This window comes from Rattus norvegicus, chromosome 6 (assembly GCF_021556685.1).
Source record: "Rattus norvegicus strain SHRSP/BbbUtx chromosome 6, alternate assembly SHRSP_T2T, whole genome shotgun sequence".
In the NCBI taxonomy this organism is placed as follows: Eukaryota; Metazoa; Chordata; class Mammalia; order Rodentia; family Muridae; genus Rattus; species Rattus norvegicus.
Window position 1 is genome coordinate 102,395,415 of NC_141539.1, and position 18,048 is coordinate 102,413,462.

At 38.2% G+C, this 18,048-nt stretch overlaps 1 protein-coding gene across 3 annotated transcripts in view; it reads left to right on the plus strand.

The window, feature by feature from the left end:
- Fut8 (fucosyltransferase 8) overlaps positions 1 to 18,048 on the plus strand; it is a 246,864-nt gene that overhangs the window by 121,836 nt on the left and 106,980 nt on the right. For all 3 annotated transcript variants that reach the window (NM_001002289.2, XM_087554154.1, NM_001412189.1), the window contains 2 exon segments: positions 3,583 to 3,698; positions 3,808 to 3,970. In NM_001002289.2, coding sequence (NP_001002289.2) covers positions 3,583 to 3,698; positions 3,808 to 3,970 — 279 coding nt within the window.

Genomic DNA, 18,048 nt, shown 5'->3' on the forward strand with positions numbered 1-18,048 from the left:
TACCACTTGAATAGACTCAGCCCTCCTTTCCTTCCCTTTCCCTTTCCCTTTCCCTTTCCCTTTTCCTTCCCTTCCCCTTCCCCCATTCTCCCCTTCCTCCCCCTCCCCTCTTTCTTTCTTGAGGCAAAGAGGTTACTCTGAGTAGACCGAGCTGTCCTTTAATTTGAAGTCCTCTTGTCTCAACCTCTCTTGTAGTGGGATTACAGACTCAGGCTGCCAGTATCAGTTCAAGTATTCTTAAGCTTTCCCCTGGGATTTAATTACTTGAAAATAGTTGGATCTTTTGCTCTTGCCTATAAAAATAGCTGTTAGTCTCAGACTCCTTTCCCCACTATGTATCCCATATCCTTCTGAGCTTTATCTTTCGTGCCCTATATAAATGTGTATGACTGTCAAGCACTTCCATTGATCTTTCTGGGGAGTTTCCCTCCCAGTCTTGAGTAATTTCCTTGTTCAATGCTTTCTTCCACGTGTTACTGGTTCTATGCTGATTGTCTAGTATTGCTTCTGCAGGTCTCTGAGTGTCTCTGTGCTCAGCTCCCTATTAATTCTCTCTACCATTTGGACTCTGTGTATCTTAGTTTTATACTCTAGCTCCATTTCTTCATGGAATCCACCAGGGTCCACCAGTCTGTCCCCTTCTCTGCACTCTGGTGTGGAAATTCTGTGGAGATGTAAGTTGGAGCATATATTTTAAGAAATATATGATATATTATTTGTATATGTACATACACATACAGTTTTTAGTTTTGATTAGTTTCACTCAGGATAGTAATTTGGTTTCTTAAAATCATGGTAAAAAGTAGAAGTCCTATGTATCTTTTATATAGTGAATGTGATAGGAGAACATTCCATTCTCAAGCCTAAGCCTACTGTTCATACTGATAGACGATTATAGATAGTGTTTTGGAAGAATGGTCTTTTTGCTTTCTTTTTTTCTTTTTCTTTATAGTATATTCACAGTTGGATTATGTAATTACATATAAAAATGTAATATAAATCACTACTTCCATTCTGATTCATTAGAATTTGATTGAATTTTGTACTTGATGTAAATCTGCTGAAAAGAGTGCATGTTATTTTTTATGTCTTATTTTGTCCCTGGTATTGTCCAGCAGTCTAGGAAGAAATGAGATAGGAGAGCCTAGAGATAATCTTTCTTTGTTTGAAATTCTTTTTATCTCTGTTATAACCTGATAGAGAAATCACTGTCCATGGCACAGTGCCTCCATAATAGATCCCACGTGGTAAAAGGATTTTTGTTCTTTTCATTTTAAATGGTTTCTAAGAAATGAACCATCTAATTTTGAAAGAAGAGGATCAGCAGCTATCAGAAATTACACATCAGTACATACCTTGTTTGTGTATATACATAGTAGATACTCATACATTAGTCAAGATACGTGTATGGAAGACGGTCATTGTAATGCTTCTATTTGATGTTAATACAGTTTCATGCACAGACCTAAGTACAAATACAGTTATACTATATGTAAAACAATAATTACAACACGAAATCCGTTCTGAAGTGCAGTGCGGGTAACTAATAGTTAATTTGGCCTCCTCAGTTCTATAATATGTTTAGAAGCTTGTTGTTGTAAAAATATAAAAATAAAAATGTAAGTCTTTTACCCCGCTGGTCCGCACCGGGGTGTCCCAGATATCTGTTAGATATCTTGGTGGAAACACAGCCCAGCCGCACACTTTCTTACACTCAAACCCTCACATAAAAGAACACACAACACAATAATCTTAGATCCAATTGGTAAGATATAATTGCCCACTTAAACACACAATGCCCGGTACTATCCATCCCTTGAGAACATTAATAACAACCTGTAAATACACAGAGCCGAATCTTAACATCACCTGCCATCTTGTCCTGCCACGGCTTCTCCCCTCTCTCGGTCTCCTCTTCTTCCTTCAAACTTCTCTCCCACCCATCCTTCCTTCTCCTCCAATGATAGGCCTCCTTCTATCCTGTACCTGCCCCTCACCAATACTTTACAAATTCAATGGAGGTGGCTCTGGTGAAGTCACCTGAGTTCTGAGTCCTTGACTAGGCAGCTGTCCTTGGGGCAGTGGAATTAGCATCAAAATACAGTAACTTCAGAGCAAACCACAACAGAAGCTGCTTTTTATTAAAAAGGAAAATCCTGTCCCACCGCATCAGTGCCAAAGGCTTGTTTCACTGTCTTGATTTAGGTTCCACCACACGTAACTTAGAAACTAAGTTCCTACACACGACAATGATGTTAAAATAGATAAATTTTGTAAATAATTATACTTTTGAAGAAGGATTAACCCATTATTTAATATTTACAATTTTGCGAAAGAATATGTGTCTCTATGTGTGTGTTTCCTCTGAGAGTTGAGATAAATATCAGAAAGTTGCTATCTTTAAACAGCGGGCTTTTTTTTTTCTTTCCTGTGATGGTTGTGGAGGCTGGAAGTCAGAAATGATTTCACTGAGCTAGAACCAAGGTGTCTAGAGGCAACATTTCATAGGGAAGCTCCAGGAGAAAAATGTTTCCTCTTTCAGTTTCCAAAATAGAAGCAGCTCTCACGCCTAGATCCTTCCTGCATCTTCAAGTGAGCGCCCGTATGCCCTTCTCTGTTCTGTAGCCGTCTCCCCATGTCTCTCTTTCCTGTGGATTCTCATGGTCACATTTACCACCCACCTACATCACACTGTGCAGCCCCCCAGGCTCAGGGTCCTTAATCACACATTCCAAGTTGTTGTTGTTGGTTTTTTCCATATAAAGTAAGATTTATAAATTCCAGAAATAAAGATGTAGATATTTTTGGAAGATCACTGTTTAGCCTACCCCAAGGTTTTCCTTATATATTTATAACAAAATGGAGTACAGAGTACTGATGAAAGTCAGCTAAAAGCAAGAGCGTTAGAAATTAGCCAAGTTTGCAAAGAAGAACAGACAGGTTGATGATATGAGCAAAAGATCCTAGAGTTCCTGTATTATTTTTCAACAATTTGTATTACTGAATGATTTTGTTTGCTTATTTGTTTGTATGTTTGTTTCAGACAAATAAAGAAGACGATCTCAATGTTTTAAATGTATTATTCTTCCCCTCTTATCTTCCCTTCCCTATAAGACCATTGCCAGCTGTGGAGTTACAGATCGAAACAACCATGTGACCTGATACAGATTAATACAGAATTGCTTTGTCTTTGCCATTCGTGCCTCTGCAGAGACCCTTTAGTTACATGCTTCCTCCCTTTAAGTCACTTCACCTTCTCCCACATTTTTGTTATCTTTAGCACCACTATGAAATGGTCATTTGGCCACCAAAGGTGATGCCCCAAATAAGGAGAAAGTTTTTATGGAATAGCTCTAAAGATTTCTTAGCTCCCAGTAGAACTTAAATATCAACTACATGATTCATTTCTGGTCCTGTCATTCTCATGCCAGTCCTTATGATTGATCCTCTACAGTTGGAAAGTCACTTTATAACTCTTTTTGATATGCCTGATGACCTGGAGAGACACTAATAAACATATAAAAAGTATACATGTGTTTTGCTGTACAGTATACATAGTCACATCTTCCTCTCTGAATACAGAATACCAGAAGGCCCCATTGACCAGGGGACGGCTACGGGAAGAGTCCGTGTTTTAGAAGAACAGCTTGTTAAGGCCAAAGAACAGATTGAAAATTACAAGAAACAAGCCAGAAATGGTATGTGGTGGTACATACTCTTCTCCATCTTCATATGTTGACTTTAGCACAAATGATTGAAAATTCCTCTCACCAAAATGTTGGAAATATTCATACTTTCTCTTTGCAGGTCTGGGGAAGGATCATGAAATCTTAAGGAGGAGGATTGAAAATGGAGCTAAAGAGCTCTGGTTTTTTCTACAAAGTGAACTGAAGAAATTAAAGCATTTAGAAGGAAATGAACTCCAAAGACATGCAGATGAAATTCTTTTGGATTTAGGACACCATGAAAGGTAATATGCCCCTACATGCTTTCTTTGGGCTTCCATGAAGATATAATTTATAAATGAGAAATTGAGACTTTTTCTAATTTCTGAGCAGATTGGTAAGTGGTACTGTTTAAGAATGTAGACTATTTGATATCTCAAAAGATAATTAATTGCCAATTGCAGTTGATGAGCCAAGTTATATAACAATAAAGTATTATTCAAAGTATATTCCTAAGAATCATACCACATAAAGTGTGACAGTTAACGATATATGAAAGTGTCTTACTGTCAGAGTTGTTATAATAACTGATATTTGAAGTAGAGCGTGTGGGTTCTCATTAAAGTACATGGAATTCAAACCAAGGCTGCAGTTAATATTTCTAATTTCCAGATGTTACAAACTTAGAAATAGCGCCTTTAAAGGGTTTCTAATGAAAGGTTAATAGGGTTTGGATAAAGGGTAATATTCTGTCAATTGTTCTGTTTATTTTCTAGAGAGGTGTACCTGATATCTAAAAAACTATAAAACACCAAATGATGCAAATGAAAAGATACCCTATGTGTATGGAGTATAAGAATTAATATTGCTATAAGGTCCATGCTGTACAAAGTGAGCTACAGATTCAGTGTCATCTCTATAAAAATTCCTATGTCACTGTTTAAAGAACCAGATAAGGCACTCTTAAAATTATTTTTGCCAAAATTTGTTTGTCCTATTTACACATTTCTAGTGATAAGCATTTATTATCCATAGAAAAGAAAACATTTTGGTGTTAGTGTTCATGTAGATAAAATGTACATGAGAATGGTTCTAAATAAAGTGAAACTTCCTTTGGCTTATTATATTTAGAGCCTATGTCCTCAGTGAGATTCTCATGGGAAATACTGTCTCATTAGTGAACAATGAAAGAAAAATGATTGCGTTAGTACTGCCTACTGCTGTGAAGAGGAAATTAATTATCCCATACAAACAAGAGAGTGACATATAAACATCAGCAATATTACAGGGATTTTGAAAGATTGCTCTCCTGTTTTAAGTAAAATTACATATAAAGTCTCAGTGTATTAGAATGATTTTGGCAGTATTGGTGTATAGATTTAAAGGTTGTGGAATTGTTATGCTCCAAACTAGGCTGACAGTAAGCACATAGTTAAACCATTAGGCCAAGTCTTTAGTAGGCTTCTACCCTGAAGCTGAATCTCTGCTCCAAGCTTCTAGTAAACAGGCCTTTGTGGTTGTGTGTTTTGCTTATTACAGTTTTATAGAAAAATTTAGACAGGATTTGACATAAATAGATTATGTGGTATACAAACAGTTTGAATATTGACTTCTGGTGAAATGTTTACTCAAATGATTTGGTTAAATTACTTGTTGAAGAATTAAATCTCAGAGTTTTGTAAATAAAATAATTTATAATTATTTTGTAAGTATAATTTGTGCATATGCTTTTCTAATTACATGTATAAAGTAAAAATGAGTACATGAAATACGCCCATGATAAATGTCTGTAAATCATCATTACATTTTTTTTGGTAGTTGAACTTTAAAAAAATTATAGTAAGTTCTGAATTGCCATTTAGTGTATATTAAATAATGATATTTCATTGAAAACAAAATGTGAAGTATAAGCACACAAGTCCTTTCCTTATATTGTCTTAGAGGAGAGTAAAATGAATCTAGGAGAAAACAGGGGTACTAGTTTAATCCCTGGAAAACCGGTTAGAATGTAATAATTAACATAATGAGCAAACACAGCAACACACTAGAGAAATAGCCTTCAAAGTAGGAAATATACAAATAGGAAGGATTTGTATCTTATAGAAAATATGGTCACACTGTCCATATTTGATTTCTCAAAGTCTAAGAAGTAAAATGGACTTCTGTGGGTAACTCTACTGGGCTTTTTATGCCACAAAAATCCCCATTTTTATTATTTTTAGACTTTTTAAAATAGCTTTAGATTCACAGAATATTAGAATATTCATAGAATATCACCAAGAGTTTTTATATATATTAAATCTGATTTCCTCTTTTATTTATATCTTCATTTATGGTGTACTTATTATCTATTGTATTTTTACAGTAGTTCAAAATACGGTATATAAGTTGTTTCCAAACTATTAACAGACTTGTCTTTTCTGAAAAATCAGTGTCAATATATCAATTTCTCATTTACATTTCTCTGTGAAACTCTTACTCTTTTGTTCACAGTCAGTAGTCAGGGGGAAAACACGTAGGGGCTTTACTGTAGTATAATTTGCTGATATACGATGAGTTGTGGCCATAGCTGAGTGGTAGAGTGCTTCCTTAGAAGTGCTAGGCCTTGGATCCGACTGCCAAAACCCAAAGTGGGAATATATAAGTTGTACACTTTTTATAATTTGTTTGATATGCACACATAGAGTGTAATGATGACCACAGTTAAATGAGTGGACATACTCTTTTCCACACCATTCACATGTATGTGTGTGAATATGTGTTTGGTCATAACATGTACCAAGCACTTACCAGTATCAAGCAAACAGTAAGCATTACTACTTATGCCAGTATGTGACACAGCTTATTTCACCTCTCAGCTGAACGTATGTGCCAACCGATGGTGCCTTTGCATCTCCTACTTTCTAACCCGAGGCACATGCTCATTGAAGTTCTGTCCCTGAGTAAGCACATTACACTGTTTGTTTTCCTCTTGCTGGCTCATTTCACATAATATCCTACAGATTTATCCCTGATGCCAGAAATGGCATGATTTCTTTTCTTTTTAAAACAATTCATTGACAGTTTCACATAAATCTGTATAATGAAATTTGATTGTATCTATCCCCCATTTCTCATCTCCAACCCCCATCTTCTCCCCCTGATTCCCCTAAGAGATTCTGCTCCAAACTTCACGTCTTCTTTACCTTTCCTTTTTATGGATTTACTGTCGTGTGTGTATGTGTGTGTCTGTGTGTCTGTGTGTCTGTGTGTCTGTGTGTGTCTGTATATGTGTATGTGTGTGTATGTGTCTGTGTGTCTGTGTGTCTGTGTGTGTGTATATGTGTGTGTGTCTGTGTGTATGTGTGTGTCTGTATGTGTGTGTGTATGTATGTGTGTCTGTGTGTGTCTGTATATGTGTATGTGTGTGTGTATGTGTGTGTATGTATGTGTCTGTGTGTATGTGTGTGTATGTGTATGTGTGTCTGTGTGTGTATGTATGTGTCTGTGTGTATGTGTGTGTATGTGTCTGTCTGTGTGTGTGTGTGTGTGTGTGTGTGTGTTTATCCAGTCATCAGTTAAGGGACACTTAGATTGTTGCTGTAGAATAGCTACTATGAATAATGCTAGTGTGATTCAAGATATTGATTTCATTTCTTTTGGATATTTACTAACAAATGAGATTGAATATTGTTTGGTAGTTATATTTTTAAATGTTTTCACCAATTTATATTCCCAAGACTATTACCATGGTTCCCTTTTTCTTCAATCTCTCCAGTACTTATTTTCCTTGCTTTTCTAGCCTTTCTCTCCCTCTCTGCCCCCTCTTCTCTTCTCCCCTCTGTTCTTGTTTGCTTGTTTGTTCTGCTTACAACAGGGCTTCTCTAAGTAGGTTGACCTCAGGTTGACCTCTCTTGCATTAGTCACCCAGGTACTGGGACTAGATATACATCATTCTTTACTCTCTCTTGTCTTTTTTATAATAAGTATCCTAACAAGTGTGAGAAAATACATCATAATTTTAGTTTGCATTTCTCTGACGGGTAGTGATTTAAGCAACTTTTCAGGTACCTTTTGGCCATTTATGTTTTGTTTGAAACACTGTTTATTTAATTCTTTTTTCTATTTTCAGTTGGGTTGTTTACTTTGTTGTGAGTACCTTACATATTTTAATTATTACCTTTATTGGATATATAATTAGAAAACTATTAAAATTAGAAAATAATTATACTTATAAACAGGTATCATACTGCTATGTTTATTATAGAACCATAGTTTGGGGTCAGGAAATGTGATAATTTTAAGTTTGTTCTTTTTTCCTAAGATGATTTTATTTGATAGCAGTCTTTTCAGTTCCAAAAATAATTTTAAGAGTACCTTACCTGGTTCTTTAAACGGTGACGTAGGAATTTTTATAGAGATGACATTGAGTCTGTAGATCAGTTTGTACAGTATGATCAGTTTGTACAGTATGGACCCTATAGCAATATTCATTCTTCTACTCTATGCACATAGGGTATCTTTTCATTTGCATCATGTGTATTTTTAATTGGTGTTTTATGGTTTTATAGATCAGTGCACTAGTCTTTACCTCTCTGAAGTTATTCCCATTTTTTATACCATTGTAAATGGGGTTGTTTAATTTCCTTAAGGGGTCGTTTGCTGCTGCGTAGCATGTAATCTTTGTATGCTGGCTTTGTCCCCTTCAGCTTTATCTAATATTTTTATTAGTACCACCAAAGTTTTGGTGACGCCTTTAGAGTTTTTGTATGTATGATCATTTCAAGTCCAAACAGAAACAGTCTAACTTCTGATTTGGATTTATTATTGCGTTTCCTTATTTAATTTGTCTGGCTGTGGCTACAAAATCATGTTCAAAAAAGGTATAGAGGGTGAGCGTCTTTTATCTCAGTCCTGCTTTGCCTCTATGGACCCACTGGTTCTTTTAAAGTGAATTTGGTTTGCTCGTATTTATTGAAGGCTACTGTATATAAAAGCGACAGGGGTGCTCTCTTATAATCTTTACCTGTAGTGTCCTTCCTTGGCTTTGGTATGACAGTAATACTGACCTTTTCAAATGAGTCTGAAAAATTCTCATTTCTTTAGTTTTATGAAAGATTGGCATTGCATACAGAATTTACCTGCAAATGTATTGGATCACGGCTTTTATATATTGTGATTAGTAATCTAATTCCATTTCTTTATTTTTGGTTTCCTGAGAGTTTCTTGATAATTCACTTGTGGGTTCATCCTTGGCCTCAGTGGTTGCATAGGCTGCCTTGAGGAAGTGGTGAGCTTCAGCAGTCACGCAGTGGAACTGAAGTTCTGTACTGCCCCAGCTGCACACAGAACAACACAGTCCAAATTGACTGTCGGCATTTTTCTTTTTTAGCTATTTTATTAGGTTCTTATAGTAACCACCCTCCCACCTGTTATTCCTCCTCAATCCTTTCCAGCCCCCTAGCACTAGGTAGGAGAGAAAGAAGGTTAGAGGGGAAAGGGACAAAGACGTCTTTAGGCTATGTCCAGTATGTATGGGCAATTCCAGTCTCCATTGTCAGAATATCTAATAATCCAGCAATAGCAAACCAGCAATCCAGCAAGTGCAAAAGCAAATGCAGCATCAGGAACCAGCAGCAGGGGAGTAGCAGCTGCCACAAGACCCTTTGGACCTCTCCAGAGTCCCCAAAGTTAAACTATCTGCAGCTAGCAAAAATCCTACACCTGCTGATGCACGAGGCAAATCATAATCACCTGCTGTGAAGCAGCCTCTTCCTCCACGCCTGGGATTAAAACAAAAACATACTCACATAACTGGATTTTTAAAGAAACCAAAATTCTCACCACAATTGGCTTTTTTCAATAGCTGTCAAAAGTGGGTAGAAAAGAGGTTTAGAAAAGAAATCATCTTATCAATGAAATAATTACTGACAATTGTATGCCAGATTTTGCAAAACCTCTTTGACCTGTAGAACTGGGCTTTTTAGGCTGTCCTTCGAGGTAATGGAATATTGACAGTATTTGGTCTTATCGGTCATTGGAATAAGCCATGCAGTACACAGAAAATTATAAGGATGGGCAATGGCAAGAGAGCCTAGGTGTATCTAGCAAAGTACTTTCTGCCTGGGTTCGATACCTGGGACCCACCTGGTGGAAGGAGAGAACCAGTTCCTACAAGCTGTCGTCTGACTACCACATGTACAGTTATGCTGCTCCAAATAAATGAGTGTAACAAAAAGAATAAAAGGCTTGAGTGGATTTGAAGTCAGGGCAATGAAACAGAATACAATTGAGATTTCTGATGAAGACCCAATTGTAAACAGCAGTTGCTGAAAGATGAATTGCAAAGAAGGGGATGTCCATCAGGGTGAAGACATCCAACTTGGAAGAGGAGAACAGACTTAATATCTTCATCTGAAAATTTGATTCTTATGGCAAAAGACTTCATCTGTGTGGAAGGGCATGAGCTTGACAATAATCCCTGAATGCCTCTCTGATACTCTTTAAGCACTACTGGAGTGGATTGATTCTAGGATATCCTAGGAAGGGGCCTTGAGAGCACATTTACCTCATTGTTCTGTTCCAAAACACACAAACCTCCTAGAGAACTGTGAGAGCCTCATTATGACGCATTCCTCAGGGAGGCGAAGCTTGCTCTTGTTTCTCTATTCTCATGAACAGTGCAGTGGACTTTTAGGGGGGAGCGCATCCACAGTGCTGCTGAGTGGGCCAGTGTGCCTCACAGTCTGAAAGGGAGTCTGTGGGCTTCCTGTTTCATGAGGCCAGTGTAAAAACTCTGGATGGGAATATTTTGCACCATGATAACTGTGAAGTGGGAACTAAATATGGAGTCTTATTATGACCAGGCTTAAAATATGTTTAGCAAATTTTCTCCCTAAATGAAATTTGTGACTTCTAGACATTTTTTTACAACTACAATCATCATCATCATCATTATTAATTAAATTATTTTATTTATTTTACATTCCAAAATTTGTCCTCTTTCCTGGTCTCCCCTGCCCTAGTTCTTCACACATACCCCAACCCTGAGAGGGTGCTCCCTAACTCACCCATCCACCTCCACGGTACCCCTCTTCCTTAGGGCATAAAGTTTCCACAGGATTAAGTGCATCTTCTCACACTGAGACTATACAAGGCAGTGCTCTGCTGCACCTGCTCCTAGGGCCACAAACCAGCTCATGTGTGCTCGGCGGCTTTTGGCTTCGTCTTTGGGAGCTCTGAGAAGTCTGGGTTAGTTGGCATTTTTGTTATTCCTATGGGGTTGCCATCCCTTTCAGCTCCTTCAGTCTGTCCTTCCTCTAACTCTTCCATAGGGTTCCCTGACCTCAATCCAATGGTTGACTGCAAGTATCTGCATTTGTCTCAGTCACTTGCTGATGGAGCCTCCCAGAGGACAGCCACCCCAGGCTTCTTTTACACACACAATATGGCCTCAGTAATAGTGTTAGGATTTGGTGTGTGTGCGTGGGATGGATCCCAAGTTGGGCCAGTCACTGGGTGAACTTTCCTTTAGTCTCTGCTCCATTTTTTCCCTGTATTCCCTTTAGACAGGAACAATTCTGGGCTAAAAATGGGTGGTTGATCCCTTGCCTCAGCTGGGGGCCATATCTATTTACTGAGGTGGTCTCTTCCAGTTCCATCTCCCCATTGTTGGGCATTTTAGATTTTAGAGAAATATCCCTAAGCTACCAACACTCTCTGCTCTTCCTGTACCTACCCTAAGCCTATGGTTGACAAAGCTGGTGTCTGTTGTGGGTGTTACCTCTTACACTGCAAACAATTGGTAGAGTTGTTCCTTTTTACTTTGATTGCTTCAGTTGCTTTCAGATCTTGACAATGTAACTTCTGTTCTTCTCAGAACACTGAAGAAATGGGTAAAGGACTTCAGGATGTTTGCCCTTTTCAGGGGGCAGGCCGGCAGGCATGGTGCTTTTGTAATGTTGTGGACCTCCTGCAGGCTCTTGTTTTTGTTTAGATGTTACAAGCAGCGACACAAATATTAGAGAAATAACTGTACTCTGGTAAAGCATTTTTACAGTATAGGGCACGACAAATTTTGATTTCATGTTTACTACTGCTGTTCCCTTAAAAATGTATTGACTTTATAAAGTCCTTTAGGGAAAAATCTCCAGGGGCAAACCTGTTCTTTGTAGCTGGTAGCATGACTGGGTTACTACAACATTTGCTCTGTGAAATGCTAGAAAATATTGAATCTTATCATGAGTGCTTGGTTTTAGGAAGTCACAAATTTGAAAAACAAACTTGACTTTAAGAGAAACTACTTGAGGGCTGGAGATATGGCTCAGCGGTTAAGAGCACTGACTGCTCTTCCAGAGGTCCTGAGTTCAATTCCCAGCAACCACATGGTGGTTCACAACCATCTGTAATGAGATCCGATGCCCTCTTCTGGTGTGTCTGAAGACAGCTACAGTGTACTCATATACATAGTAAATAAAATGAATCTTTAAAAAAAAAAAAAAAAAAAGAGAAACTACTTGAAAGATTCCCTGATGTTCATGAACTCTCCACTCACCTCTGAATGTTACTAAATGTTACTGAATGTTACTCTGAATGACTAAACCCTAAGAAAATAGTAGGACACTATTGAGAGAAATCTAGAAATAATGTCTCAAAATGGCACCTCAAAGTTCTTACCATGTTTATGTATGGTACCCTCAATAATGCAAATGCTTAAAGTCAGTTCATCAGAGATACGCTTGCCAACACGAACAGCAGCAGTTTACCCAATCTGTCCTTCCACTAAGCTTCGTTGTCTGAGAGCTAAACAAAACACTGAGGGGATTATATAACACGGACATTCATCATTTGTCAAGCCTTCTGTCTGTCTGACATGAAGGATTTTATTTGTGTTGTGTATGTTCTGCTGGAGGGTCCTTTGCAAGATAAAGACGAGAATGAGTGCTCTGCAGCATTGTGTTAAAATGTTGCAACTGTGCGCAGGGAATATCCTGACAAATGAGCCACAGCTGTACTTTTTTTTTTTTTTTTTTTAAAGACAGGATCTGATTACATAGTCCTGGCTAGCCTAGAACTGGTTATATATAGACCAGGCTGGGTTCAAACTCACAGAGATAAAGATGTGGCTTAAATGTGATGGTAGACACATATTAAACTCTATGTGACTGTGCCCCACCAGGAATTCATGAACTCCTGAAAGTAAGAATTGTTTTTTATTTCATCGGGATTTTAAAACAGATTTTTCTAGGGCTGGTGTGAGATGGCTCAGCAGGTAACCACGTCTGGTAACCTGAGTTATCCAGGGTTATTGCTGGAACCCATGTGCTAGAAGGAGAGAACGAACGCTTCTAAATTGTCTTCTGTCCATCACACATGAACCAGGGATGGACACATACACACACATGCACACACACACACACACACACACACACATCATTTGCAAGAAAAGTTAATAAGTATATTAAGTTATATAATCATTGAATATCTTTCCTTATAGCTTCTCATTGACTATATTAACTGTTGGTAATCTACATATTTTGTACTTTACCTTAGTTTGTACTTCTTCTGGTTCCTTGAGTTTTGAGTTGAGATGTTTGAAATATTTCTTTTTAAATGTAGGTGTTTATAACTGTCAGTAGTTCTTAACACTCCTGTATCCAAGCGTGAGCTTGTTGTGTTTACATTTTATTTGTCTTAAAATAATTTCTTGATTTACCTCTCATTTCTTTTTTTTTTTTTCTTTTTTTTTTTTTTTTATTAACTTGAGTATTTCTTATATACATTTCGAGTGTTATTCCCTTTCCCGGTTTCCAGGCAAACATCCCCCTCCACCCTCCCCTTCCTTATGGGTGTTCCCCTCCCAGCCCTCCCCCCATTGCCGCCCTCCCCCCATAGACTAGTTCACTCTGGGTTCAGTCTTAGCAGGACCCAGGGCTTCCCCTTCCACTGGTGCTCTTACTAGGATATTCATTGCTACCTATGGGGTCAGAGTCCAGGGTCAGTCCATGTATAGTCTTTAGGTAGTGGCTTAGTCCCTGGAAGCTCTGGTTGCTTGGCATTGTTGTACTTTTGGGGTCTCGAGCCCCTTCAAGCTCTTCCAGTTCTTTCTCTGATTCCTTCAATAGGGGACCTATTCTCAGTTCAGTGGTTTGCTGCTGGCATTCGCCTCTATATTTGCTGTATTCTGGCTGTGTCTCTCAGGAGCGATCTACATACGGCTCCTGTCGGTCTGCACTTCTTTGCTTCATCCATCTTGTCTAATTGGGTGGCTGTATATGTATGGGCCACATGTGGGGCAGGCTCTGAATGGGTGTTCCTTCAGTCTCTGTTTTAATCTTTGCCTCTCCCTTCCCTGCCAAGGGTATTCTTTTTCCTCATTTAAAGAAGGAGTGAAGCATTCACATTTTGATCATCCGTCTTGAGTTTCGTTTGTTCTAGGGATCTAGGGTAATTCAAGCATTTGGGCTAATAGCCACTTATCAATGAGTGCATACCATGTATGTCTTTCTGTGATTGGGTTAGCTCACTCAGGATGATATTTTCCAGTTCCAACCATTTGCCTACGAATTTCATAAACTCGTTGTTTTTGATAGCTGAGTAATATTCCATTGTGTAGATGTACCACATTTTCTGTATCCATTCCTCTGTTGAAGGGCATCTGGGTTCTTTCCAGCTTCTGGCTATTATAAATAAGGCTGCGATGAACATAGTGGAGCACGTGTCTCTTTTATATGTTGAGGCATCTTTTGGGTATATGCCCAAGAGAGGTATAGCTGGATCCTCAGGCAGTTCAATGTCCAATTTTCTGAGGAACCTCCAGACTGATTTCCAGAATGGTTTTACCAGTCTGCAATCCCACCAACAATGGAGGAGTGTTCCTCTTTCTCCACATCCTCGCCAGCATCTGCTGTCACCTGAGTTTTTGATCTTAGCCAATCGCACTGGTGTGAGGTGAAATCTCAGGGTTGTTTTGATTTGCATTTCCCTTATGACTAAAGATGTTGAACATTTCTTTAGGTGTTTCTCAGCCATTCGGCATTCCTCAGCTGTGAATTCTTTGTTTAGCTCTGAACCCCATTTTTTAATAGGGTTATTTGTTTCCCTGCGGTCTAACTTCTTGAGTTCTTTGTATATTTTGGAAATAAGGCCTCTATCTGTTGTAGGATTGGTAAAGATCTTTTCCCAATCTGTTGGTTGCCGTTTTGTCCTAACCACAGTGTCCTTTGCCTTACAGAAGCTTTGCAGTTTTATGAGATCCCATTTGTCGATTCTTAATCTTAGAGCATAAGCCATTGGTGTTTTGTTCAGGAAATTTTTTCCAGTGCCCATGTGTTCCAGATGCTTCCCTAGTTTTTCTTCTATTAGTTTGAGTGTGTCTGGTTTGATGTGGAGGTCCTTGATCCACTTGGACTTAAGCTTTGTACAGGGTGATAAGGATGGATCGATCTGCATTCTTCTACATGTTGCCCTCCAGTTGAACCAGCACCATTTGCTGAAAATACTATCTTTTTTCCATTGGATGGTTTTGGCTCCTTTGTCAAAAATCAAGTGACCATAGGTGTGTGGGTTCATTTCTGGGTCTTCAATTCTATTCCATTGGTCTATCTGTCTGTCTCTGTACCAATACCATGCAGTTTTTATCACTATTGCTCTGTAATACTGCTTGAGTTCAGGGATAGTGATTCCCCCTGAAGTCCTTTTATTGTTGAGGATAGCTTTAGCTATCCTGGGTTTTTTGTTATTCCAGATGAATTTGCAAATTGTTCTGTCTAACTCTTTGAAGAATTGGATTGGTATTTTGATGGGGATTGCATTGAATCTGTAGATTGCTTTTGGTAAAATGGCCATTTTTACCATATTAATCCTGCCAATCCATGAGCATGGGAGATCTTTCCATCTTCTGAGGTCTTCTTCAATTTCTTTCCTCAGTGTCTTGAAGTTCTTATTGTACAGATCTTTTACTTGCTTGGTTAAAGTCACACCGAGGTACTTTATATTATTTGGGTCTATTATGAAGGGTGTCGTTTCCCTAATTTCTTTCTCGGCTTGTTTCTCTTTTGTATAGAGGAAGGCAACTGATTTATTTGAGTTAATTTTATACCCAGCCACTTTGCTGAAGTTGTTTATCAGCTTTAGTAGTTCTCTGGTGGAACTTTTGGGATCACTTAAATATACTATCATGTCATCTGCAAATAGTGATATTTTGACCTCTTCTTTTCCGATCTGTATCCCTTTGATCTCCTTTTGTTGTCTGATTGCTCTGGCTAGAACTTCAAGAACTATATTGAATAAGTAGGGAGAGAGTGGGCAGCCTTGTCTAGTCCCTGATTTTAGTGGGATTGCTTCAAGTTTCTCTCCATTTAGTTTAATGTTAGCAACTGGTTTGCTGTATATGGCTTTTACTATGTTTAGGTATGGGCCTTGAATTCCTATTCTTTCCAGGACTTTTATCATGAAGGGGTGTTGAATTTTGTCAAATGCTTTCTCAGCATCTAATGAAATGATCATGTGGTTCTGTTCTTTCAGTTTGTTTATATAATGGATCACGTTGATGGTTTTCCGTATATTAAACCATCCCTGCATGCCTGGGATGAAGCCTACTTGATCATGGTGGATGATTGTTTTGATGTGCTCTTGAATTCGGTTTGCCAGAATTTTATTGAGTATTTTTGCGTCGATATTCATAAGGGAAATTGGTCTGAAGTTCTCTTTCTTTGTTGTGTCTTTGTGTGGTTTAGGTATAAGAGTAATTGTGGCTTCGTAGAAGGAATTCGGTAGGGCTCCATCTGTTTCAATTTTGTGGAATAGTTTGGATAATATTGGTATGAGGTCTTCTATGAAGGTTTGATAGAATTCTGCACTAAACCCGTCTGGACCTGGGCTCTTTTTGGTTGGGAGACCTTTAATGACTGCTTCTATTTCCTTAGGAGTTATGGGGTTGTTTAACTGGTTTATCTGTTCCTGATTTAACTTCGATACCTGGTATCTGTCTAGGAAATTGTCCATTTCCTGAAGATTTTCAAATTTTGTTGAATATAGGTTTTTATAGTAAGATCTGATGATTTTTTGAATTTCCTCCGAATCTGTAGTTATGTCTCCCTTTTCATTTCTGATTTTGTTAATTTGGACACACTCTCTGTGTCCTCTCGTTAGTCTGGCTAAGGGTTTATCTATCTTGTTGATTTTCTCAAAGAACCAACTTTTGGTTCTGTTGATTCTTTCTATGGTCCTTTTTATTTTCTACTTGGTTGATTTCAGCTCTGAGTTTGATTATTTCCTGCCTTCTACTCCTCCTGGGTGTATTTGCTTCTTTTTGTTCTAGAGCTTTTAGGTGTGCTGTCAAGCTGCTGACATATGCTCTTTCCTGTTTCTTTCTGCAGGCACTCAGCGCTATGAGTTTTCCTCTTAGCACAGCTTTCATTGTGTCCCATAAGTTTGAGTATGTTGTATCTTCATTTTCATTAAATTCTAAAAAGTTTTTAATTTCTTTCTTTATTTCTTCCTTGACCAGGTTATCATTGAGTAGAGCATTGTTCAATTTCCACGTATATGTGGGCATTCTTCCCTTATTGTTATTGAAGACCAGTTTTAGGCCGTGGTGGTCCGATAGCACGCATGGGATTATTTCTATCTTTCTGTACCTGTTGAGGCCCGTTTTTTGACCAATTATATGGTCAATTTTGGAGAAAGTACCATGAGGAGCTGAGAAGAAGGTATATCCTTTTGCTTTAGGATAGAATGTTCTATAAATATCCGTTAAGTCCATTTGGCTCATGACTTCTCTTAGTCTGTCTACATCACTGTTTAATTTCTGTTTCCATGATCTGTCCATTGATGAGAGTGGGGTGTTGAAATCTCCCACTATTATTGTGTGAGGTGCAATGTGTGTTTTGAGCTTTAGTAAGGTTTCTTTTACATATGTAGGTGCCCTTGTATTTGGGGCATAGATATTTAGGATTGAGAGTTCATCTTGGTTGATTTTTCCTTTGATGAATATGAAGTGTCCTTCCTTATCTTTTTTGATGACTTTTAGTTGGAAATTGATTTTATTTGATATTAGAATGGCTACTCCAGCTTGCTTCTTCTGACCATTTGCTTGGAAAGTTGTTTTCCAGCCTTTCACTCTGAGGTAGTGTCTGTCTTTGTCTCTGAGGTGTGTTTCCTGTAGGCAGCAGAATGCAGGGTCCTCGTTGCGTATCCAGTTTGTTAATCTATGTCTTTTTATTGGGGAGTTGAGGCCATTGATATTGAGAGATATTAAGGAATAGTGATTATTGCTTCCCGTTATATTCATATTTGGATGTGAGGTTATGTTTGTGTGCTTTCATTCTCTTTGTTTTGTTGCCAAGACGATTAGTTTCTTGCTTCTTCTAGGGTATAGCTTGCCTCCTTATGTTGGGCTTTA